Genomic DNA, 24,022 nt, shown 5'->3' with positions numbered 1-24,022 from the left:
AAGGTATCTCAATTTACTACTTAAATTTTTAGAAAAAGAAGGCCTAACTAAATAATTCAATCAATAAACAAAGGGCATCCAGCACAAGGCATTCGTCAGGGGAGTTTACATACAATTTTTTCACTTTATTCATCCAGACTCTGAAATTGGGAGCACCAGGATGGCTGACAGCTCCAAGGGCATGGAACACCCCACCAGCTGGTACTGCAGATTCTACAATTCCGTTAGGGAAGCACCCATCAATGTCCCCCTTTTGATCATATCGTGTGTCCTGTTCTACAAGTTGGGGTTTCTTGTGCGTCGTCTGAGCGGCGAGGAACCACACTTCAGTGATGATGATGATCAGGAAGTGGATCTTCAGCCATTGCGGCAGGACTTTACGGTTAGGGAACTTCGGAAATATGACGGCACACGGGCGGACGGTCGCATCCTGGTGGCTATCATTTTTAATATCTACGATGTCTCGCGATCCGTTCACTATTACGGACGAAATGGCGTTAATCCAAACTATGCCGGTCGGGATATTTCGAGGATTTTGATCAATTCACCAGAGTACTTAAATGACAGCGAGGATTTTGATGATTTGAGCGACCTCTCAACCAACCAAATGAACACATTGCGGGAGTGGGAACAGCAGTACAAGCAGAAGTACCCATTTGTTGGAAAACTCAAGGAGAAACTACAAATAAACGACACCGACGAGGAGGATTTGGAGCTGCAGCAAGCAGATCCGCTGGTGGACCAAATATGACTTTCGTTTCAAATTATGCGCGCATCGACCCAATAAGAGTAGCTTCCATTGTAAATGACTTTTACAATTTTAATTTGTCCATTCCAAAATTGAGAAAAACGTAAATAAAATTAGAAAAAGCTAAAAAGTACAGAAAAATTGCACAGAATTTTACAACTCAATTTATTTTAGTTTTTATTTGAAGTTTTTGGTGGTTTTGCATTGCAATAATTTGTATGTTTTGTGTGTATTTTATAACAAACAACAAATAAGAATACAAAAAGAATGCCCTTATTATTTTAATTTTTGAATTCTGTGCGCCTAACAGCGCGCAGTTAACAGCACGCCTTCGGCACGTGGTGGTATTTTTTAGGTATTTTCGTCTGCCCGTGGCAGCCACACTAATTTGGCTCTGCTTTTCGTTTCCACTTCCGTTTTCTTTTCTTTTCGTGTTTCTACGCCAGCAAGATGAAGTACGTTAATGAAAAGCGTTGAAATGCTCGGTTAATTGTGTTATTCGGCACTGTCTAACCCCATTTCGGCAATAGTAAACAGTGCCCCTGCTAATGAGAGTGTTTGTATTTACAGAATTGGCTTGTGCGCATTCAGCGGGTACAAAATCTACCCCGGTCATGGCAAGACCATGGTCAAGATCGATGGCAAGGTAAGTTTCCGGCGAAGATGCTCTAGCGATAGAGGATGGCTAATGGACTTTGATTACGCTTTCAGTCGTTCACCTTCCTGGACAAGAAGTGCGAGCGCTCCTACCTGATGAAGCGCAATCCCCGCAAGGTTACGTGGACCGTGCTGTACCGCCGGAAGCACCGCAAGGGAATCGAGGAGGAGGCCTCCAAGAAGCGCACCCGCCGCACCCAGAAGTTCCAGCGCGCCATCGTCGGCGCCTCGCTGGCCGAGATCCTGGCCAAGCGTAACATGAAGCCGGAGGTGCGCAAGGCGCAGCGCGACCAGGCCATCAAGGTGGCCAAGGAGCAGAAGCGTGCCGTCAAGGCCGCCAAGAAGGCTGCTGCCCCCGCTCCCGCCAAGAAGTCGGCGCCCAAGCAGAAGGCCGCCAAGGTCACGCAGAAGGCTGCTCCCCGCGTCGGAGGCAAGCGGTAAACACCTGTCGCCGGTAGTGATGTGCTAAAGTTAGTCCAGGATTTAAGGAACCACTCGTGAATTGAAAATTAAACAAACGCCGCGAATGCGAATTCGTGGTGACAAAAAAAAAAACTTTCGCGTGTTCTTTCTATCAAGCTTGGCTTACAGTGTGGAAGCTACACAAAAAAGGAATATTATATTGTGTACGTCATGAATCATCAACTTAACTTTAACCATCAGTTTAGACCAGATGACGGAGTTTTAAATTGTCATGTTTATTTAAAGGCAAATATATACCTTCATACCATAGCTGCGATTTAAGCCTAGACTTTTATTCTTATCCGGAATATATAACCAATTGAACAGCCGACGTCAGATTGAAAGTATAAAAATCGCATAAAAATCTTTGCAGTTGCCCTACAATTGCAGATTAAACCACAATAGCTTCACTATCAGTTAGTTAACTTACATTTATTTATCAAAGTTTAAAAAAGTATGCAAAATGAATAGGTTGGACAGGATAAACTTACTTAAACATAACAATAATTGATAAACGAAAAAAAACTAACAGTCAGAGAGATAAAACGAAATCATTGAAATATGATCATACAATCTAAGAAAAGTCATTGAATTAGTGCTCCTAAACTACTAACAAGGTAAACTTCTGCCGAATCCTAAATAAACTCAGTGCTGTACTTTTTTAGGCCAATAAAGTTGGTGAGCCTGCTTATTGCATTGCCATGCACTTGAACATAGGTCTGCATGGGATCGTAGAGCTCCGTGACTGGCTGCTCATCGCCGTCTTCATGCTCATCATCCAGCAGTGATTCCACGTGCACTTTGTGAGGTCGCATCTCCATGAGTTGTATGCAACCCAGATCGTGCAGAAGCTCCAGCAGGAACATGACGTCCACCGGCACCAAGTGGAGGAACCTCAGAAACAAACTGTGCACGGTGCAGCCGACGCGAGCGATGCACTCGCTGAGAACGGCGCCCATCCAGCGATCGAGGACGCGTCTATTGAGGGATGCATTCACCCGTATCCAAGGCTGCGGTCGCATGGCAATAGCATCCCGTGAAGCTTCCAGCGTGGCATTGGCCACTTCGAGGGAGGGTTCCTTTCGTGTAATCCTCTTTGGCCGCTTGGAAGCAGATCCGCTCGGCTCGTCGCTCTCACTCTCCGTGCTCAGTTGCTCCATAAGTTTCACCCGCTTTTCTGGAACGGAGCCAGTCGTCTCCTGAGCCTCCAGCTTGCGCTTGTGACCAACGACGGCTAGGAGTGTTCCAGGTGCCGCCGCCACTATGGGCTGCACTTTTTCCCGCTCCAATCTCTTGATGTGGAACGTGTGCACCACCCAATTGCGGATGTGGTTTTTATGAACGTACATGACACTAACAATGCCCACTCGCTTGATAAGACTGTGGTCAGCCAGTAGATGCAGTGTTTCCAACAGGAAATCTCCCAGGGGAAATATCCTACGCAACTCCAGGCCCTTCACACCGAGTGTATGCTTCTCAATGTGGTGCAGTATGTCCTCCATGTGGCGGATGGCACGATCGTCATATCCACTCTCCTGCAGTTTCGGCCGAAGGCTTTCAAAGCTGTTCTCCGTGTATTGCCAATAGGTAGTTCTGTGAGTTAACCAAAAGAAGTGGTTAGTGATAACAAGCCGGAAAAGTTTCTAGTTAAGACATACTTAAGGACCTTGTCGAGCACTGAAGTACGCAGGCTGTCTATTGTTTGTTTGCCTTCTGGCTGCTCCACAACCTTAATTCCAATGGTGGGCAAATGAACAACAAACACATCCTGCGCTCGGGCACGCTCTTCCTTGTTGAGAGCGGGTTCGTACTCCTGAACGCGTTCCGTCTCCCATGCATGTGGCTCGTCATCAAGCAGCTCGGCACAAATGGAACGCCAGTCGGTGAGCTTGTGCTGGGTTCGTTCCGAAAGTGTCTTACCCAAGTCCTTCAGCTCCATTGCTTGTTGCTTTTCTCGCCAAAACGCCTCCAGTTGCTGGGCAAACGGCAGGAGATTCGCGTTGGTCACTGTGAGGGGTGTGCCCGCTGGATGCGATTCCAGCACGAACTGCTGCGATGGCAAGGCATCGGCCACCAGTTGCCGGAGAATGGGTCGCTGCTCGTGGGCAATCCGCTCGACGGCGTTTAAATAGTTGCCACTGCGCATAATGCAATTGGTGAAGGGACAATCGAATTGCTCCAAACGCGACTGACTTAAGGTGATGGCCTCGCCCAAGGCATCTAACGCACAGAAGAAGTGCATAGCACGCAACTGCAGCTTGGATAGCTGGTTGTAAGCACTGGTCGGCAGGCGAAAGCTCAGGTTGGCCGGATGGAAGCGCACACGCGACGCCTGGCGTCCACTGCACTCGCCCTCCAACCGCTTTGAGTACTCGGTTTGCGGCGCATTGTCGAAGATGCAGCTGTAATGATCCAAAATACGATCCGAGTGGCAACCACTCTGCCTGCCCACGGTGGTTGTGTCCACGGTCAGGATATTCGCGGGCAGCTGAAGTGAAAGACTCAGCCTGTTTTCCGACAACCACTCGCCCATCACCAGTAGTTGGCCAAAATGCGGCGAGGATAGCTGCTGCTCCTGGCCTGCCCGCAACTTCTGGTCCAAAGCAAAGAAACAGTCGTAGAGGAAGTGCGTCAGCTTGGTGTAGATCAAGCGGTACTTGTACTTTGAGCTCAGCAAGTGTCCCGGTCCGGAGATTTGTCGGCTGGCCGCCGACTGAATGTTTCGCCGCTTTACCGCTACTAGCAAAGAATCTGCGCGCGCTTTGTTGAATGCTGAGTTGAGCACTTCCTCGGAGAAGTGCTTGTATATCTCGAAAGTCTGCAGGTTCAGCAGAGTCTTGTCCTTGGCACAGCATATGTTGCTATGCAACACGCCATGAGCTACGGCCACTTGAAGATCAGTCTCCGAAGCGGGGTCCTGGAAGAGCAGTTGCAGCTCCTCGTGCGCCGATCGACACTCGCGTAGTTGGCTACCGAAGGCGTCCAAGGAGTCGGGCAGCAAAAACTGGCGACTAACTGAACCTTGCTGGATATAAAGAAAGATATAAGTGCATGAACAACATGTGCTGCTTCTATTTAACTTACAGATTTCGCTATCATACGCTGCAGTTTGGCCATCATGAGAGCAAAGTGAGTCATCAGAGCGTTTTGAAAATCAGTCTTGTTGGGATAGTCCCGCTTCAGCTGGCTGAGAAATCGTTCGTTGTACACCGTGTTGAACTGTGGCTGCGTTTGCATAGCGTAGATCCAGCTGGGAACGTCCGGTATGTCACGCTTCATCTTCACCATAAACTGAACGCGGCGAACGCAGGCCTGAGTTGTCTTGTTGCAGATGCCCAGCCAGCGGCGAATCAAATCGCGACAGACGACGGCCAAGTCGCACAAGGCCAAGGTCATTGTGGGTGCATCAATGAACATGTAGACTGCCCGGCCCATCTTGAGCAAACGATCCTCCTCTGGCGCCCATTTGACGCGCAATGTTCGCATATTCCGCAGGGCATCCCGATCAATATCGTCTCGAGGGCCGGATGACTTCTTTAATGTTTTGCCGGTAGATAGCTCACGTGCCTTGCGCACCGCTAGTCGGGGTCCAATCTTCAGGCGCGTAATTACTGCCCGCTTCCGGACTGTCCTCTTGGCCTTTTCCCTTGCTGCATTCGACTTACCACCATTCTGACGCTGCACCCACGACCAGTGGCGGAACTGGTGGGCAAACAAATTGGAGCTCAGTCCAGCGGCACCCAGGTGATCACCAGGAACTGTCCCATTGTCAAGCTTAACGGCCTGATCGAACTCCACCGTTGGCTGGAAGACTAGGACCTTCAAACGCGCCGGCAGAATTCTCTGCGTGCTCAACGATTTGCGGTATCCCAGTTTCGTATAAATGCAGATGTGCTGCAACTTGGCCCAATAGTTGCCCAGTTGCTCCACGCTGGAGAACTCAAAGTTAAGCTTCGTATACGAGCGATCGGCGCTCACTTGCATATAGTTGTGCTCAGTGCTGGAAGTCGTGTCCAGCAAGCTGGTTCGCTGGTTCAGGAATACCCAGCGGTGCAGGGAGTCACGACCTAACTTTTGCTCGCTCACCTAAATACGAATGATTCTAATAAGTGGACTTAAGCACAGGAAAAATAGTGTCGCCCACCTGGATCAGACCCATATTGTTGAGCAGTCGCAGAGTGCCCACATAAAGCTGCTGCAGTTTCAGGCGTGGCACAATGGTCTCCAGCTTCAGCTGGGAAAGCAGATAGTGCTGACGGATGGGATGCTGAAGCTGTAGACGCAAATCGTCGCTGGCTTCGCGCTCAATGCGGCAAATGCGCATAAAGAGCGAGAGCGGCATTCGGTCCATGGCATCCATGAAGTAAAGCCAGCCAGATGGTTTGTCCACGTAGCGCGGCAGGGGCGGTATAAAGGTGCGCCAGCCTATATCCTCAGTGTAGGGCTGAACCTTTGTTTCATCCGCCTGCCACTCGTCGAAAAACTGGCGCGGCTGCAGTGCCGGTTCTGACTTCTGCCACTGCTGCACAAGCTCGGCGGTCATGGACAGGGGCTTCTGTTCCGGCGACAGCTCGTGGTGCAAATAGAAGAGAAACTCGTGCAGCGTCCTTGCTAAAAGAAGTTTGGGTGCCTGCGTCTTGAACACCGCACTTGAACGCTCTGGCGCCAGTTTTCGACGAGCGAGTACCTCCTTGCGCTCCTTGGGCGCCATTTGAGATGGCCGCTTCATGCGCTCCTCGGTGATCAAGTGGAAGTTACTCTTTAGCTTGACAATCTCGCGTTTCATGACCGCGTGGTCAAGCCCGATCTTTGGATGCGTGGCGAAGCGGTAGACCCGAACCCGCTGATTGTAGTGCAGTGTGATCTCGAACACGTTTATAACATTTTCCTCAACCATGGGACGCAGCAGGCGCATCAACGAGCGGCGACATAGGCTGTCCTTGAAGCCGGCCTGCCGCTCCGTTTCCTGGAGGGATCTTAATACGCGGGGCAGGGACACCAAACAATTCTGGTCGATCTGGCGCACGATCATTTTCTGGCGATTAATTTGGCGCTGTGTCTGATTGGCCGCTCTGGTCTTCTTAATTTTGAATGCTATGGGTCGGGCATTCGTCACGATCTCGGGCAAGTCCTTTAGCAGGACATCAGTGCTTTCGGTAATATTCTATATAGGGTTACAGATATATTAGGATAAACGCTTTTTCTACTATATATATACTTACGGGCTCATCCTTACACCTAATTTCCAGTGCCTTTTTCTTGATCTCGTCTTCTTTTGAAAGGTCCCCCAAATGTCCTACGGCCACAAAGCGGAACTGCCGGCTCTTTCCCACCTGCTCCGAGTACTCTTTGACCAGGCCGTGCTTTTTCACTCGCTTCACAAAGTGTCGCATGTAGGTGGCGTTGATGCCCGTGTAGTGGCACAACTCGTTGCTATTAAGACCACGTTTGCCGAATCTCGCCACTGCACGGAAAACTTCCTCCTCCGGAGGCATATCAAGAAAGCAGTGGCCCAGATCCAAAAACTCTGATACCTGATTCTCCTCGCTGTCATCGTTCTTGTACAGGTCCTTCAGTTGCATATTCGGATTGCGCAGCTGTATCACTGTCACCTTGCGTGTGGTTGCTTTGGACTGCTTTCCCGACTTGGTCAGTGGCGCAACGGGCCTTTCAACTTGCTTAGTCTCGAAGAACTTACGAAAGGAGTGGGTCACTAGGAGTTTCTTTGTCTTAAAATTGGTAGGACGGCCTAGAAGATCGGTTATTTCGGTGACGGGTACTTGGCGGCTTGGCGTCCGCATTATCCCCAAGTATAGTTTTTCAAGATTTTCCTGAGAGTGGTTCTTGTAGATGCGGTAAAAGCGCGGTAGCATCAGCAGCGAAGATACCAAGATGCGTCCCTTGTTAATTTCGTTATAGTTCTGGGCAATAATCAGCTGCAGATTTATCAACTTGTTTCTGTAAAGAATTTAATTTTAAATATTAAATATAAGTATAGTTCATAAAACTCACTTGATATAGAAGAGAATCCCTGTGTCCTTGCTGTAGTTTATAAGCGACCAAGGGCCTGCGGTGGTGTGTCCGCTGTACCGAGACCGTCCGATGGCCTCCAGGAAGATGTAGTTGGGCAGTGGCAGATTCTTGGGCATCAGGAGGCTTTCGGGCGTGAGTGCTGTCTCCCGCAGCTCTTGGGAGGCCACCACTACGAGCCTGCCTGCCCACTGTTCCGTGGCTTGAGCGGCATTAAGAGAATGCAGATCGCTGGAAGGGATCAGCTTACGTGTCTTAAAGTCGTTGCAGTTACCCTTGATGTCGCCCTCTTGCACATAGGCGGCCGGGAACAACATGTACGGACACTGCTCAGGCACCACCGGCAATCCCAGCTGTTCGTCGATGTCGTTGAGGCGATCATAGTAGGGCATTAGTGGTCTTTCCGCCGGCAGTTCAAAGAACTCGATCTTGTGAGGCGGAGTGCGTAGCAGCAAGGTCCACGTCTGTTCCCGAATGCGGTCAGGCAGCGGAGAGGGGAAAAACTCCAGTCGCCTGGCCAGCAGATCCCAGAGATCTAAAATCATAAGCAAATAACTTGGGCTTGAAGTGTGGAGGGCATCGAAATCACTTACAGGGCAATGTCACACCCTCCAGACCCTCGAGGGCTACCTCATCGTATATGGCATTAATCCAGGATCCTCCGGAACTGGCGCTCATTCTTCAAAACTTAATTATGAGCTATCAAAACAAATTAGTGTGATTTTGATTGTGAGTATACTAGAGGTAGAGTTGCCAACCATCATAAAGTTGTAACCACGCTCAAAAACAGCTGATGTGCAGTCGTAAATAAAAGTTTTTCACAGTTTTATTAAATAACTACCACAAATGGATCCGAAACCTACTTAATGTAATTATTTTATTTTTTTCTTATAATTTATTATTAAAAGCTCTGCCCAATTGTTTTGGGTTATGTGTTTAACCACTGTAAAGTTATCGATAACTTTAAAAAGCGAGTTGTCATTTCTAAATAGCCCATGTACAACAATACAGCTGTTGCTATCGTAAACAGACGCTGGAATTTTGCTTACACACTCCATATTCTTTGTTAAGTCCGATATTTGACACCGAAAATGTCTTCGGCTATATACCTAGAGACCTATTTGGACGGTAAGATGATAATTAAGTATGGAAATCACTCGAAAATATGTATTTTTCACGATTTACGAACAGGATTGGAAAGTCTGCCAACGGAGCTGGAGAGAAATTTTAAGCTGATGCGAAAACTGGACGATCGAGCACAAACAGCGATGAAAAGCATCGATAGCCATGCCAAGGACTTTATGCGCAAGCTGGGCGAGAACGGGGCCATGAGCGATGATGAGAGGAGGGAGCGCCAGGAGGACATCAAGGCGCTGTTCGGAAAGGCCAAGGAGTACAGCGACGACAAGGTGCAGCTGGCCATTCAGACCTACGAACTGGTGGACAAGCAGATCCGGCGACTGGACAACGATTTAGCTCGCTTCGAGGGCGAGATCCAGGAGAAGGCCTCATCTACGCGTGCCAAATCCGAAGAAGTGGTGGCCAAGAGTAAGACTGTTCCAAAGTATCTATTCTTCGCTAAGCTGATCCCTTCCTTTGTTTCCTTTGTTTGCACAGAAGGTCGCAAAAAGACCAAGGACAGCAAGACGACGGGCAAAAAGAAAAAATCCGCATCCTCGGATGAGGAAACTGGGCGCGGCAACAACCAATCTAACGCCAATTCCAGTGTCAATTCGAGCAGCAATGCCGGGCAAGGTAGCAAAAAGAAAAAGTCTAAGGTAAATCAAGAAAAAGAAACTCGCAAGGGGGGCGCTCAAAAGGTAAACCATCCACATTCTCATATATACATTCTTAGAACTTTCGTTTGTTTACTATTTCCCAGTTTTAGTTGGCCCTAAATGAAATACTCTTTACTTTTGTAGATTATTCCCATAGAAATCCTGCATTATCCATTGTCTTCCATATCGTTTGCATTTTCACTTATGTACCTGCATGCCTCTACTGTAGTCGAAACCCCATTCTTACGCATTTTGCTAACATATCCATTTAGAAAACCGTCGAGGTTGATGACTCTGAGAAGGAATCGTGCCACACGGCCGCCACTCATCCCAGCGACGTTATGGACATGCCCGTCGACCCCAATGAGCCCACATATTGCCTATGCCACCAGGTGTCCTATGGAGAGATGATTGGCTGCGACAATCCCGACGTGAGTATCCGATTTTTATGTACTCTGTGGTCAGTTGTAGATGTTTTTACTTAACCTTTTTACTTACTTTTAGTGCCCCATCGAGTGGTTTCACTTCGCGTGTGTTGGCCTCACCACAAAGCCAAAGGGCAAGTGGTTCTGCCCCAAGTGTACGCAGGACCGAAAGAAGAAATAGATGCAATCCTTTATAATAACTTAGAATATCACTCTAGATTAAGCACAAAATTACCTATTTAAATAAAGCCACGGCTAATATAACATCAGTATTATATTTGTCAATTTATTTCCTAACTAATTTGTAGTTAAATAATTCCATATCATAAAAGATATCGTTTTCACAGAATATTCCGCAAGTTGATTGATAAATTCCAGTTATCCATGCCCTTTAATTTGAAGTTTACAAAGTTTTTCAGCCCAAAAAAAGGAAAATAAAGACATCTCCCCGTTTAAGTGAAAGAAAACTGCAAAAGTAGCGATTACCAAATACCGATTATATTCATAAGCCTTTTTACCTCCGCAAACCAGCACGCAGTCTACCTTAACCTAGTTAGCTAGATTCATTGGATTAATCCGGTTTTTATATGCCGTTTTACATTTTTCAGAATTTGAAAGCGACTAGAAGATTCCAATATAGATTACACACTTGTCTGTATATGCAAGCGTACATACATTCATTGGTAGGTGTAGTACATATATGAACATTTACATATATAGTTAACAAATACAACTGCCTAATCAAAGGAATCGGTGGAAAAGAAACAAAATATATATAACAACGCCACTGGATTGAGCCAAACACTGGAAAGAAAAGCAATTTGACGACTGGTGGCGTTTGTTATCCCGTATGCGCTCGGTAATCGCTCGCATCAAATACTCGTGGACGTGGTGTGCGTTCAGATTTTGCTATGCTGTTGGCTGCACCCCCTACTTCTTGGTCATGATCTTCAAGTACTCGAGGGCATTCTGGGCGGCATGCCGCTGGGCATCGGCGGCTGTTGCTCCACTGCCGTGGCAAACCCCAACGGGCAGCGTGGACAGCTGAACCAGGCACTGGAACTGGCCAGAGAAGGTCTTCTCCTCTATGTCCACGTAGGTCACCTCGAACTGGTTCTCCGTGGCGATTTCGCCCAGCAGCTTGATGTAATCGATCTTGTTGTTCTTCAAGCAAGTCTTCTGAAAACAATACAAATGGAGTCGAATTAGCAGAGTCAAATTAAACTTTAGATAAACATTATTTGAACTTTCAAGCCACATCAATTTTATTATGATAGTGAAAATGTTTAAGGAAAATGTACTTTGGAAATCAGGTTCGAATGTTAGATATATGTTTTTGATCGTTTTTAATTGAAGAGCGTTATTGAATTGAAATTTACCTGTAACTTAAGCAGTTTTTTGCCCGTTGCATTTTTGAGGGTCTTATGGAACTGAGATACTTTGTTACTGTGCTGCGTGGTCAGTGTCGGCACAGAGATATCTTTCAATTCACCATAATAATTTTCACTACTGCGGGGCTGTAAATAAGAGCGCAAAGTTGTTGGTTTCTTTTCTCCATTGCATTTCGCACACACGCCAATGGTGAGTTGAAACATATCACTTAGGTGTGGAAAAGGTGCTTTACTGATTCGTTCTTTAAAACAATCACCATGCCAAGTAAAAGTTCAATGAAATATGATATAAACCAAAATAACCATAAATAAAACCAGAAATATAAATAAGGTTTAAGCATTTTGTTAAATATTTGTATAATTATGTCAAAACTACTAGCTATAAAAACAAGGACAATAATAAAAATCGGACATCACAGTATAAAAGGGATGCTTTAGTATTAGAACTTCAGCTAGATACATCTTTAAAAAGATTACAATGATATTTACAACACTACTTTTAAGGAAGAATTAAGGACAAACCTAGTAAATAATATTTACCATTAACCAACAATGATATATATTTTTTAAATCAATTTTTACTATTATATAAACTAGAGAGTCCGCAACCATTCAAAGTGAATCTGGGACTGCGCATGCATAATAATTGCACAAAGAATATTAATAAATTGCTTCTGGGTTAGATCTTGATAAACTCAAAATCTTTAGAGACTTGCACGTAACGATCGGTGTTTTGGATGATACTCACTTCGCCCTCCAACTCGCCGCAGATGCTGTCGCTGATTTTGCCCGAATCGATGGGCGTCTCTTGCAGCCGCACCCACATGCGGTGGGCGGCCAAGCGCTTGGCTATCTTCTTGCTCTTGCCCTTGCCCATCTCGCGGTAGTTGAGTATCGAACACGCGATCGTAAAGAGCCGCTCGTGGGGCAGACCCACTTCCGTTTCCGTTTCATAGGACGGTGGTGGCCACCGCCGTTGCATGCACATCTCCTGCAGCCAGCCTATCGGATTACCTACGGTCTTCTCGCCGGCACTGCAAACACATAAAACAATGATTTGGATAACTTAGAATTAGACATCAATAGAGCAACTCACTCTCCTCCGCCCGTGGCATTCGCGTTGACGTCTCCTCCGCTTCCGGCGACCGTGAGCCCAGTCACCGACGGACCAGCGGAGCTGCTAGGCGATTCCGGCAGCTGCGCGCCGATCAGCTTGTCGATGAGCGCACGGGCCGCCGCATGCTTGGCCTCCTTCTTCGAGCGTCCTGCACCCATGGCCGTAAAGGGCGTATCCTTGTCCTTAAAGGACACGCGAAACCGGAAGGTCGGCTCATGTATGGCGCCTTCGATCTGGACAAGTTCATATCCGGGAGTGATTCCCCGACGGCTTAGCAGCTCTTGCAGAATGCTGACGGGCGTCTTCATGGCCAGTCCATTGGCGTCCGTCTCGCTGACGAACTTTAAGGCCTCGTCGCTGGGCAATATTCCGCCCATAAGGCCGACTCCACCTTGTAAGCCCGATCCGCCAGCCAAGGCGGTATCACCAACATCCGACAGCTGCAGCTGACCTGGCTGAGACAGCTGCGAAACCTGGGGGGGTACCTTCTCCTTCTTGAGCTTCACATGGCGTTGTCCCAGCGAAGCACCCTTCACCGGACTACCACTGACAGCATTGCCATTGCCGAGGCCACCAAGGTTATCATAGTGCCGCCGTGGAGCAAATCCCGTCTGGACAGGATTGGGGGGCGCCTGCTGCTGGGTGTGAAGGTTCTGTAGCTGCTGCGACAAGCTGGAGGCGTGGAAGTTCTCCTGTTCCATGGTGTTCTTGTTTTGCACGGTTTTCGGAAGGATTCGGTGTGTATCTGTTTGAAATTTCGGGGTAATAGTTGTTTGAAAAATCTATACATCACCGACTTATAGCGGGTGAGAAGTTCAGGTTACACTCTCGCCCAAATTCGGGGAATACTCACGCTTGAATTGCGGTTTTAACTGTTTTTTATTCAATAATAATTTATTAATGGTTAGTTAATAATTCATTCTTAAATAAAAAATACAGCAAAATCCAGACGCACACACGATGTATGTATGTTAGTGATAGTTGTGGTTGCCAGACTTTATTTGAATTGCCTACTTATTTCACCCCCATTCGTAGAGTAAATAGGTTGAATAGTATGTAAAGAACAATTGGATCGATAGGCGTAGTTAGTATTTCCTGATAGTGATAGGATTTGGTGGATAAATGTGTGCGGGCACACTAATGAGCGCCATCGCAAGGCGCGAAAAACTTAGCGTCCATTGTTGATCGAGAGTGTGGAGGGCAAACTGCGGTAAGATAAAGTTAATATACTTTATCTATCTTCTATCTTTCTTCTATATATATAAAAATGAAACCCGTTTCGCGTTGTCACGGCATCACGTGTGAACGGCTGTAAAATCCCAAATAAGAAGACTTTACTCGTTGAGTTTTTGTAAGAAACTGGTTTTATTTGGAAATATCTTCGGTTTAAATAGGTGACATGAGAATCGCATCTTAAAGTAAATGGCCTACGCAGAGGCCTAAGTAAATAGTCCCCGCCTTATCGAGGTCCCACGCTCGGGCACATCTGCCTATCTTGAGCGGCGAGGACCTTATCTGTGGTCTCCCACTAAGGGACTATTTTAGGAGGCGGGGAACGATCTCAAGTGACTGACTCATGTAGTGTGCACTTAAATTACATGTTTTTGAGCAATGCACCCATGTCGCCTTAGATAACAAAATCCTAAATATAATTTATCGCTCTCGATTCATTTACATAAGATATGAACGGAGCCCAAAATTGTAAGTCTTTAAATATATTCGTGTTCATGTGTGAACATTCTGCCAAAGGGCCAGCAAAGCTGAGATGTACATTAGTATATTAGTTGCATTTATAACAGTAGTGGACTGTATTTATTTGATATATGTTCATTTATTTTGCAACTAAGATTTCAATGGGCCTAGTTTTTCTGGCTTTTAATTTTATTGGATTACAATTATGGTTTATATTATTTTTAATTCAACAATTTGTACTCAATTAACTTATTTTAAACATTTTGCTTTTTCTATGTAGAAGTACATTTTCTATTAAACAACGATATAGTGGACTGTATATTTTTATTTGTTATATTATTTTATTGTTTATTTACTATTGATATTTATAGTACTGGCAACGGACCTGCAAAGGTTATTGCTTGCATTCTTTGTTGCACAGCACATTTCCGTATGAAATATATTATTAATACTATCATTAGTATTAAAGCAATAATTAATCCAGCATGTCCGGAAATATGATGGAAATGTAAATCTTTCAATTTTTGATGGTTCTCTTTCATAAATTTAATTTCATTATTCAATCGTTCAAATTCCTCAGTATGATTTAATATTGATAGTTTCAGCGGATCCCAAATAATCTTCGGCACTTCACTAACTTCTCCTATATAAGGTGTTGATAATAATTCTTCACTTTCGGACTGAATGTTATGGTGGGCAACTAGAATTTTATCGTCGGTTCTTGCCGTACAATATGGCGCAATGCTTAAAACTCCTTGCTGAGGCAAATCAAACAATTCAATTTGAGAGCCAGTACATTGCAGACGGACTTTTGAATTCGCAGGAACCTTAAACAACCAACTACTTTTCTTTTCTAACTCTACCCAGTAACTTTTAGAGTCGACTACTGTTTTATAGATGCAGTTCGCCGCTTTATCTGGCTTTAGAGGCTGAATCTCACATGCATTATCATTCGCTGAATTCCAGGGTATTCCTTTGCTGGAGCGTATGCAAATATTCACTTTTCCACTTAACCCAGAAATCTTTCTTCATTTTTTGGATAAGTCTCCACCTATCCAAATTTCCGATTTTTTCATCTTCCATTGGTTCGACTATTTCTAAAGGTGGTCTTCCAATTAAAAAATGACCTGGTGTTAAAACTTCTTGTTGGTCCTTCTCACTAACTATAGTGTATAATGGCCTTGAATTTAAGCATGCTTCTATTTGACATAAAAGAGTTGACATTTCTTCGTAAGTCAAAATAGTGTCGCCGATTATACGCTTTAAATGGTATTTCATTGACTTAACTCCAGCTTCCCAAATACCTCCGAAGTGAGGTCCTGCCGGGGGAATAAAATGCCAATCAATCCTGTCCTTTTCAAGCTGCGCTGCAATCGTTATATTTTCTTGTATTGCATTAAATAACTCTTGATCTAATTTTCTTGCAGCTCCTACAAAATTTGTTCCGTTGTCTGAATAGATATTGGAACATTTTCCCCGTCTAGCAATAAATCTTCTGAGTGCTGCTAAAAATGCGTCTGAAGTTAGATCGCTTACCATTTCTAAGTGTATGGCTTTGGTGGCCATGCAAACGAATACAGCAACGTATCCTTTAAATGTTTTTTGGCCACGATTTTTTGAACATTTAACATAATAAGGACCTGCGTAATCTATTCCAGTATTAAGAAACGGGAATGTCATCGTCACTCTATATTTTGGCAAGTTACCCATTATTTGCTGAGCTGTATTTTGTTTATACCTTGCACACGTTACACATTCTCTTAAATCAGTTTTTTGCCCAAGGAGACCGTCTATTTTTATAACTCCATTTTGCAGAATGTGAGTATATACGTCTGCTCCAATGATTAGATCAATGCGACCCGGTTTATTAAAATCGGGGTCGGCTAATTTAAAGTTCTTCCATTTTTTCTGATCAACATTAATCGTGTTGACTGGAAGTGCCTTCATAAGTTTTGGGAGAATAATTGCTTCAATTTCTAAATTTTTCGGAGAATTTCTTATCGAAATAACCGCTTTGTGCTTGGAGATGCACGTTCCTGTGGAAGATACTCCACTTATTTCAGTATGAGACCGAAATTTTTTCAATTTTAGAATCTGTGCAGACTCTTCTGAAATAATTGTGCTTTGAGAGCCACTATCAATCAATGCTCTTAATTGTTCAAAGCCTCCATACCTCGACTTTACTTGAATCAAGGCCGTGGCCAACAAGGCTTGACCTGTTGTTCTACACGTATTCACTTTTTCTGGATTATGACCTGCAAAGTGAAGTAACGTGTGGTGAGGTTTACGACAAGTCGAACAAAGCTGCTCGCTTATACATTTTTTACCAAACGGATGCCTCAGACATCTTAGGCAAATCCCATTTTTTCTTACCCAGTCAGACCGTTCTGCTGGATTCATTATTTTAAATTTATGGCATTGAATTAAATAATGCCCTGGTAGTTTGCAATATGCACAATTGTCACTATAATTTTTATTCTTGTTATTATTAATCATTTTCTTTACAGGTTTTACTTCCTGTGAGAATGATGATATAGAATTGAGCCTTTGCTCTAAAAAGTCCATGACATCAGAAAGTGCCTGTATTTCTTTTGTCTTTTTAACATGGCTTTCATATAAATTGAGTGATTCTTTATTGAATTTCCGAAGAATTATGTGAGCGAAAATTGCATCCACATCTTCTGGTAATTGTGCCTTTAATTTTATAATATAAATTGACTCGTTAATCGTGTCAATAAATGTCTTTATTTGCTTATTGGATTCTAAATTTAAATTTGGCATATCCATAAGCCTATTCATATGATCTGAGAATATGTTTCTTTTATTCTCATATCGCTTGGTCAAAAACTCCCAAGTGGCTTCATAATTTTCTCCAGAGCCGAGCAGTAAATGAGTAACCACATTTCTGGCTTCTCCTTTTAATGCTGACTTTAGATAATTAAATTTGAGAGAAGGACTGAGATCCTCTCTCACATGTATGAGCTCTGTAAAGAGTTCATTAAAAAGATCCCATTCTTTGGAATCACCAAAGAAAGTGGGAATCTGTATTTTAGGCAGGGTTGGTAACTCCTCCGCCTTAACAACCGTCGACATTTCAGCTTTATTTATTGTGCCACTGAGTCGACTATTAATGGCTGTAAGAATATTTTGTTTGTCAAATTCAAGTTCGCTAATTTCTTCTTCGAATAGCGAGCTCTCAAAATGACTATTCACCTGTTCAATCAGGTTATCTATTTTATGCCATAAAAATTCAATTTTATTTTTCCTTATTTTAAGGAAATCTGGACTACTGTCTATTAGTTTAGACGTATCTTCTAGATATACTCGAAATTGGCCAACATTATTTCGAAATGCCTGCTCTACTTTTAAAGCGTTGTTTTGTGCTATACCCTCTTTTTCAGGGTGACCACACATTTCAAGGTTTAATGTAGGGGGAGGGTTTGATTTAGGGACAGTGTTTGATTTAGGGAAAGTGTTTTCTACCGACTCGCCCTTAATTTTTTCATTTTTATTTTTAATTTTTTCTAACACCATCATTATTAAATCATACTGCTTCGCGTTAAAATATTCATGATCGACAACGCCGATCTTTAACAAATTGCTATGATTAGCAATGAAACATTTTTGAAGCTCATTTAATTTTAGAATTTCTACATCTGTTAATGTTGGTTTTACTTCCAACTTTCTAATTTCCAAAATAATTTCGGACTGCTTCTTAAGGAATTGAATAGTCTTTTCTGACATCATTTTGAAAAATTTTTTGTAATTTCTTAATATATATAGTACGTGTATATGTATTTTATATGTATTTATATATATATGTGTGTTTGGATAAACAGAAAATTCTTGTTTTGACTTAGCTGATGTCGTTGTTGTTGCTGCTGCTGTTGCTGCTGTTGTTGCTGCTGTTGCTACTGCTGTTGCTGCTTCTGCTGCTGCTGTTGTTGCTGCTTCTGCTGCTGGTAGAGGCTCCTTTGATGTTTAAAGATGATTTTTTTTTTTTATTTGGCACGTTTTATTATTTTTGTAGTCCAGTCAGATTTTTTGTTTTTTAGCCATTTATTTCGGCATTTATGCTCTTTTGGCATATACACTGCACTCTATTTATGAGCTGATTTAATGCTATTAGAGCATTTATAAGGCACTGTTTTCAGGCACTTTTTATTTAATTTATGCTCTTATGGCATATACACTGCACTCTATTTATGAGCTGATTTAATGCTATTAGAGCATTTATAAGGCACTTTTGTTATGCACTTTTTAATTTCACAATTGCTGATGTATGGCCTCAAGCACGCCTTACCACAATTTATAATGGTACACAAAGCAACCTTTAGCTATAGACTATAAGGTGCTTGTTTTAAAACATAAAAGATTCTTTTGTATCTTTTTGCTTTTTATATTTATACTCTGTTCCTTACCTTTGGTAGGGGGAAACAAGAGTCACTTATTTTTGCTACCTTTAGCTGTAAGATGCTTAAAGGAGCTGGCCTTTCTCTGAGTTCCTTACCTTTGGTAGGGGGAAACTGCAGAGTCGATTAAAGGCTCGATTGACCAAATGTAAAATCCCAAATAAGAAGACTTTACTCGTTGAGTTTTTGTAAGAAACTGGTTTTATTTGGAAATATCTTCGGTTTAAATAGGTGACATGAGAATCGCATCTTAAAGTAAATGGCCTACGCAGAGGCCTAAGTAAATAGTCCCCGCCTTATCGAGGTCCCACGCTCGGGCACATCTGCCTATCTTGAGCGGCGAGGACCTTATCTGTGGTCTCCCACTAAGGGACTATTTTAGGAGGCGGGGAACGATCTCAAGTGACTGACTCATGTAGTGTGCACTTAAATTACATGTTTTTGAGCAATGCACCCATGTCGCCTTAGATAACAAAATCCTAAATATAATTTATCGCTCTCGATTCATTTACATAAGATATGAACGGAGCCCAAAATTGTAAGTCTTTAAATATATTCGTGTTCATGTGTGAACAACGGCTGATGCGATTTCGATAATTCTTTTTTTTAAATGTTTGTGGAAGTCCAAGGATGGTTCTTACGGAAAAAAATATTTAGAAAATCTCTCAGAAATATTGAAAAGTATACATTTAATTTTGCATATTTAAAAAAACGCGCGTTCAGTGTTGGCTAATGAATTTTCACCACCACATTTATGGGTGATTTTGCGACCAGCCGCGTACGGTCACACCATTGGCAAAGCACAAACAAAATACGTACTTTTCTGCTAGAAGAATTACAAATCAGTTGATTCCGTTACTAATGAAGATGAAGTTGTGAATTATCCAACAGAATTTTTAAATTCGCTGGAATTGCCCGGGTTACCACCTCATAATCTGCAATTAAAAATCGGATCAGTAATTATTATGTTACGGAACATAAACCGGCCACGTCTGTGTAATGGCACCCGGCTTGCGGTGAAGAAATTATTGAACAACGTCATCGAAGCCACAATTTTGAAAGGGAAGTACAAAGGCGAAGATGTTTTAATCCCACGAATCCCTATGATACCCAACGATATGCCATTCAGCTTTAAGCGTTTACAGTTTCCAGAAGGGATTAATTTATATATGGAGGATATTATAGATTCCAGTTTAAATTGAATAGGTACTCATACCTAAGATAGGTCAACTATACAAAATAAAGTAGTGCATCAAAGCTACGCTAAGGCGGTATGAAGTTCGCCGGGTCAGCTAGTACTGAATAATCTTATAGAACAATCATATAATAAAACGAGCGAGTTACTACTGCCAGGAAGAGTCTTTCCTTTCCTTTGGGATCCAAGGGTAGTAGCCGTTGAAGACAACTCCATTCGAGCGACGACACAAATATATAGTAAAATGGATCATGAATACTAATTTAACTAAAATAAAAATACAAATAATTTGTAGTCCATCATTACAGATCATCAAAAAAAAAACGTACTTCTAACTGATTGTGAGGTTGTTTAAATGTTGTATCGATAAAATATTAGAATGCAATCGATATCCTTGAAATGAGCGCCCTATTTGAAATTGTTGTATAAGTATTTATTGCAGTGTTTGCTCCATTACTGTTGTACATATTAATAGATATATATTTAAACAACATTCAATCAAATCAAATGTGAATGCATGCGCGGAATTTTGTGGCTCAAAATGCACGAAATGTGGGACTCCCGTAGCAGTAAACGATAGTTTAAATGGTATTCTAGATCTGGCTGTGATCTCCCGTCCTAATCGTCGCTTAGAAAATCGTCATCGAGGTTCACATCTGTCGTATCAATGTTATCATCCAACGTGATTCCATCTATTTCCAAGTCCAGGTCGTCGTCGTCATCCGCAGCGGATGTAGGCTGGGCCACCTGGCTGCTGGAAACAGCAGCTTGGGCGGGAACGTAAGCTGGCTTCACCTTCTCCTCCAACTGCTGGCCGGCGCCAACCTGCTCGGCGGCAAAAAGTTCTTGCAGAGGATGACGTTCGCTATTCAGTGGAAGATGCGCAGCGAGGCGTGCCGGCGCCTTGCGAGCTCGCTCCTCCTGCAAATGCTGCTCCACCCGCAGCGCATCGCCCAGGCCAGGGAAGAGATTTGTATACTGTGCCGGATCGGCCAGCGACTGGCCCGCCTTTTCGTTGACCTTGCCAAGCTTCTCGCGCCAAAGCTCTACGATCCTTGACATCTGGCTGGGCAGGTAGGTGCGGGCAAAGAACGCTGCCTCTGGCAAGCGATTTGTCTCAATGAGAATCTCCAAGCAGCGTTCCACGTCCGAACGCAGGAAAGCCGAGAGGAAGGCTAGATTGTGACGTCCCTGGGCCGAGCCAGCTGCACCCACCACATCGAGCAGCTCTGCATCGCCGGAAGCGGTTGACAGCAGCAAAAGACCGCTGAAGTCGTTTGCTTTCTGCATGCACTCCTTAACCAGAGCCATGTTGTTCTTGCTAGACGCTACATCTGCCAGCTGTGACCACTTCTGGGAGTTCTCCGACTCACGGGCCAGCTTTAAAGCGATTTCCAAATCCCCGATCTGTAAGGCCAAGTCAAACTTATGATCGGCATCGGTAGAAACTTGCAGGGCCTGCGACTTAAAGCCCTGTTTCTCCAGAAAATGTGCCACCCGAGTGCGGTGCTCCTTGGGAATGGTTGGTAGCACAACGTCTGCGCGCTCAAAGTCTCTTCGCATAACCGCCGTCTGGTACTCCAGCACGGACAGCTGCAGACAGAAACTGATCACGTTCAACTCCTTATCGCCGAGGTAAATACGATTGTCCTTGGGCACGTAGCCCAGCAGATACATTGTGCGGTCTAAGTGGGATACTGTCACAATCTCGCCGCCCACGTAGTAGTTGATGCGGTTCACTGAGTTGGTATAGATGAAGCAGTCTCCCACCCACAGACCTGTTTTGACGCACTCCGAGACCTCGCCTGCAACACAAATGAATAATAAAATACAATAATACTTTAATTATTGTGTCAAATGTAAATATTGTTTTAGTTTAAATTTAAAATAGTTTGCTGTCATGGTGAAATACAGAGTAAACAATTGTACGCTCTATTGAAAAATTGAAAGCGGAATCTCATTTTAGAAATCGTGTTAGAGACACGTATTCTAATGATAAGATATTAGATAATTGGTATCAATATTTATTCAACTTACCCAGCACATTGAAGGCGCTCTCTACACCATCATCCTCCAGTCCCTCCTTGGTCTCTACGGCATTGGCAACCTGGGCAGTGTCCACCCCCAGGACAAAGTAGGAGTCATCTGTGGCCAAGCAGACCAGACTGCCGCTTTCGTTCCAGAACACATTCTTTGGCTGCACCTCGATGCGCCTCACCAGTTGCAACGTCTCCCAGTCATAGAAGGCCAATCCGGAGGAGGTTTTTACACCGAAATAGTAGCCACCGTATATGCTTTCGGCTCCGTACTCTGGAGTAAAACTCTTGCGCTCCTTGAAGTTGCGAAACAGTCGAACGGTGCCGTTGTTCTCCCTGATGGCGTACTCGTTGCTCTCGAGGGCCCACACAAATTCTTGCGCGGACCCGAAAGCCTTATTTCTCAGGGCCATCGATGTGTAGATAATGTACTCGCCATCGCCGCATACCACGACGAAACGACCGTTGGGATTGTGAGCAATGGTCTGCGGGTAGATCTCGCAGGCGCCCATATCCTTGGCGGCCACGGGCAAGCGTTCACCATCCTTAATCTCTGTGCCATCAGCAATAGTTTTTAGATTGACCTTTAAAGGAAAAGAACGGAGTAAGAAATAAAGTTGAAAGGATATGCTTATTATTTAACTAACCTGCTGCATTTCGGAGTGCTTGGCCCAAATGATCTTGCCTCCCACGACGTCCATAGACATTGCTGGCTCCTCGCGGCCAACCTTAATGATGATAGAACCCTCGTCGTAGCCCAGCGCCACGTTGTTGGTGCCGCGCATGCTGGAGATGGTCCACACCCGCTCGAATCCGTAGTTAAGGCAGGTCTCGAGGCGATAAGTGCCAGAGTGCCAAATGCGGACGGTGCCATCTTCTGAGCCAGTCAACACGATCGGCAATTCCGGGTGGAAACAGACTGCGGAGATGTTCTGAGCATGCCCCTCCAAAGTCTGCACACAGGTTTTGTTTTGGTAATCCCAGATTTTGACCAAGCGATCGTCAGCACCGGAAATCAAGTATGGCTTATCGCCACCATGGTAATAATCCACACAATTGACACCCTTCTCATGTCCTTCCAGCGTAAAGTTGGCGAAATTAGAACCCAGCTGCCACACCTTAACAGTGCGATCCAGCGAGGCGGAGGCAAAGGTGTTGTTGTCCTTCGGGTTAAACACGATCTGCATGACGTAGTGGGTGTGGCCCTCGAAGACACGCTGGCAGGCCCACATCTTCTCCCAATTCCAAAGCTTGATGAGCATGTCGTCTATAAAAAAAAGAGGTAACAGGAATAAGACACGAAACCAAAGCATACTTCCCAGCTGGTGCACTAGGTAAACACACGAATTGGGTGACGAAATGAGAGTGAGACCACTCCGCCGCTCCACATCACACTTACCACTGCTGGTCAGCACCAACGGCTGTGTGGGATGCACCGCGATGCAGCGCAGATAGTCCGAGTGCGCCTCGAACGAGTGAACCTTCTCCAGGGTGTTGTAGTTGAACACACGGATCTGCATGTCATCCGAGCCTGTGAGGATCCAGTTTTTGCGTGCTATGAAACGGGCGGAGCGCACAGGCACGTCGCAGACCTCGAAGTCCTTAACCATTTGCTGGTTCTCATAGTTCATGATGTGTACGTGGCCATTGTACAGGGCGCACAACATCCACGGCTCCGCCGGATGGAGATCGACGCACTTGACCCGATCCGAGCGCGACGTCAGGCGACGCTTGATGTCTAGTTTCAGAGGCATCTTCCACGGTTTGGGCCAACTACGGCTGTCTGCGAAAACACTAATTAATTGCGGCGAGACCAGAAAAACTCTTTTGCTGCCTCCGCTGCTCTTCTTCTTCGGCTCGTTAATGTGTCAGAGCTGGCATAGGGTTGTCGCCTGCCACGTACAGGCGCTGCTAATCGGCATATCGATAGTCGCAAGCTCTTCGGATATGGCTATTTTTAAGTACATAAAATAAATTTCCAATTATATTATTAATAAATCAACAGCTGTTCCTGAATTAAGAAGAGCTGTTCGTTATTAATATTTAAGTATAGGAAATTTTAGGATTAAGTGTTTTTAG

General features: G+C 44.4%; 6 protein-coding genes across 10 annotated transcripts; 3 read left to right on the top strand and 3 right to left on the bottom strand.

Moving 5' to 3' along the window:
- Positions 1-53: 53 nt before the first annotated feature.
- On the top strand, positions 54-889 carry LOC6732208 (membrane-associated progesterone receptor component 1). Its single transcript, XM_002079301.4, has one exon. It carries the CDS (start codon positions 161-163, stop codon positions 749-751), a length of 591 nt encoding a protein of 196 aa, XP_002079337.1. The 5' UTR covers positions 54-160; the 3' UTR covers positions 752-889.
- Positions 890-1,051: 162 nt separating this feature from the next.
- On the top strand, positions 1,052-2,137 carry LOC6732207 (60S ribosomal protein L24). The gene is made up of 3 exons (XM_002079300.4): positions 1,052-1,203; positions 1,319-1,394; positions 1,460-2,137. Exons 1-3 carry the CDS (start codon positions 1,199-1,201, stop codon positions 1,844-1,846), a joined length of 468 nt encoding a protein of 155 aa, XP_002079336.1. The 5' UTR covers positions 1,052-1,198; the 3' UTR covers positions 1,847-2,137.
- LOC6732206 (general transcription factor 3C polypeptide 1) lies at positions 1,950-8,672 on the bottom strand. Its single transcript, XM_016180095.2, has 7 exons — positions 8,491-8,672; positions 7,880-8,432; positions 7,090-7,825; positions 6,012-7,031; positions 4,952-5,953; positions 3,526-4,892; positions 1,950-3,460 (listed from the first exon to the last, which is right to left on the bottom strand). The coding sequence occupies exons 1-7, from the start codon at positions 8,573-8,575 to the stop codon at positions 2,503-2,505; spliced, it is 5,721 nt and encodes a 1,906-aa protein (XP_016024884.1). The 5' UTR covers positions 8,576-8,672; the 3' UTR covers positions 1,950-2,502.
- Positions 8,673-8,865: 193 nt separating this feature from the next.
- Positions 8,866-10,369, top strand: LOC6732205 (inhibitor of growth protein 5). Of its 2 annotated transcripts, none has more exons than XM_016178314.3 (5): positions 8,866-9,025; positions 9,089-9,445; positions 9,515-9,675; positions 9,948-10,106; positions 10,180-10,369. In XM_016178314.3, exons 1-5 carry the CDS (start codon positions 8,989-8,991, stop codon positions 10,279-10,281), a joined length of 816 nt encoding a protein of 271 aa, XP_016024882.1. In that variant the 5' UTR covers positions 8,866-8,988; the 3' UTR covers positions 10,282-10,369. The 2 variants fall into 2 exon arrangements, with proteins under 2 accessions (XP_016024882.1, XP_016024883.1); XM_016178315.3 differs by having other exon boundaries at positions 9,515-9,717.
- A 207-nt stretch (positions 10,370-10,576) lies between these two features.
- On the bottom strand, positions 10,577-13,633 carry LOC6732204 (interferon-inducible double-stranded RNA-dependent protein kinase activator A homolog). 4 transcript variants are annotated; one of them, XM_016180091.3, is made up of 5 exons: positions 13,462-13,633; positions 12,588-13,353; positions 12,240-12,525; positions 11,480-11,617; positions 10,577-11,279 (listed from the first exon to the last, which is right to left on the bottom strand). In XM_016180091.3, the coding sequence occupies exons 2-5, from the start codon at positions 13,307-13,309 to the stop codon at positions 11,031-11,033; spliced, it is 1,395 nt and encodes a 464-aa protein (XP_016024878.1). In that variant the 5' UTR covers positions 13,310-13,353; positions 13,462-13,633; the 3' UTR covers positions 10,577-11,030. The 4 variants fall into 4 exon arrangements, with proteins under 4 accessions (XP_016024878.1, XP_016024879.1, XP_016024880.1 ...); XM_016180092.3 differs by having other exon boundaries at positions 10,577-11,276; XM_016180093.3 differs by lacking the exon at positions 11,480-11,617 and having other exon boundaries at positions 10,577-11,276.
- Positions 13,634-20,325: 6,692 nt separating this feature from the next.
- On the bottom strand, positions 20,326-23,843 carry LOC6732203 (coatomer subunit beta'). Its single transcript, XM_002079296.4, has 4 exons — positions 23,343-23,843; positions 22,591-23,210; positions 21,945-22,527; positions 20,326-21,712 (listed from the first exon to the last, which is right to left on the bottom strand). Exons 1-4 carry the CDS (start codon positions 23,695-23,697, stop codon positions 20,526-20,528), a joined length of 2,745 nt encoding a protein of 914 aa, XP_002079332.2. The 5' UTR covers positions 23,698-23,843; the 3' UTR covers positions 20,326-20,525.
- Positions 23,844-24,022: the final 179 nt, after the last annotated feature.

This window comes from Drosophila simulans, chromosome 2L (assembly GCF_016746395.2).
Source record: "Drosophila simulans strain w501 chromosome 2L, Prin_Dsim_3.1, whole genome shotgun sequence".
NCBI classification, from domain to species: Eukaryota; Metazoa; Arthropoda; class Insecta; order Diptera; family Drosophilidae; genus Drosophila; species Drosophila simulans.
Note: the sequence above shows the minus strand (reverse complement) of the source record. Positions and strands in the feature narration are given on the sequence as shown.